Source organism: Aphanomyces astaci, assembly GCF_000520075.1.
Source record: "Aphanomyces astaci strain APO3 unplaced genomic scaffold supercont1.366, whole genome shotgun sequence".
In the NCBI taxonomy this organism is placed as follows: domain Eukaryota; phylum Oomycota; class Saprolegniomycetes; order Saprolegniales; family Verrucalvaceae; genus Aphanomyces; species Aphanomyces astaci.
Genome location: NW_009798629.1, coordinates 1 through 980, shown reverse-complemented (window position 1 = coordinate 980; position 980 = coordinate 1). Strand labels below are relative to the sequence as shown.

At 50.7% G+C, this 980-nt stretch overlaps 1 protein-coding gene across 1 annotated transcript; it reads right to left on the bottom strand.

The window, feature by feature from the left end:
* Positions 1–240: 240 nt before the first annotated feature.
* Positions 241–639, bottom strand: H257_19133 (hypothetical protein; the record flags this gene model as incomplete). Its single annotated transcript, XM_009848281.1, has 2 exons — positions 241–333; positions 400–639. 2 exons carry the CDS (start codon positions 637–639, stop codon positions 241–243), a joined length of 333 nt encoding a protein of 110 aa, XP_009846583.1.
* Positions 640–980: the final 341 nt, after the last annotated feature.

The window sequence follows — 980 nt, the reverse complement described above, 5'->3', positions numbered from 1 at the left end:
TGCAGATCGAATCAGTATCTCCTTCATGCGTTTGAACCCAGGCTGTGGAACCAAGATTACTGTGAGTTTCGTTGACCATGTGACGAGCACATTTTGATTAGCCGTTGTGCAAAAAAATGATGCAAACTTCATGAATGTCACTTTAAGGCTTGAATATTATCATGTCCAATCACAAGGCATGACCTTCCATGTAAGCTATCTAATTGGTAGATAATGTGGTTCAGAAATCGATGCACTACCTTATCGTACACAATTGACGCCTCCAAGAGCTCTCGTAGGAGCAGTGGTGGTGGTCGTGGTAGTGTAGTCAGATTCCGGGGTCGTCCCGTACTGCTGTACGTCACAGCTACTACATCCATTCCAATGGAATCTGTCGGGTATAATATATATACAACGTACCACGGACGAGACGACAACCAAAATCGACACTTGGTGCACCGGGGCCCCGCGCAAATTGGCCGTGAGTTGTTGGAGCATCGACGTGGATGCTGGGACGCTGGTCGTCACGTGGAGCGTCAAGTGAACGCCGCCGTCCGCCAGCGGGACGAAGTGTTTGGTCCTGCCGGACGCGGCCATGTCGTTGAGCTTGTCGGCCGGGAGCAGCACCTTCTTGTCAAGGATGAAGTACACCTCCACCATCGCCGACTCGCTCGTGGTGTCAATGGGCTGACCAAATCGGTGGCTTGGTAGTGTCTTGCCGTGCACAAGAACGAATCGAGTGCGTGTTGGTAAGCTTAGCACGATGGCGTACTAGTAGTACGTCATCCCGCAAATACACCGTCTTGTAAGCTTGAAGTTCAAACGCGATGCATTTCTGCTCGCAATAGTTACATAGCATCACTTTCTGGATTACGTATGTATTACTCCGGAGTACTACGTAGTACTATTATAGTAACCACAATAACCGCGTCACACCGCCGCACCCCGCTGGTGCGATGCAAGACGTGCGACGACGAGATCTGTGCCTCCACGACGTCCCT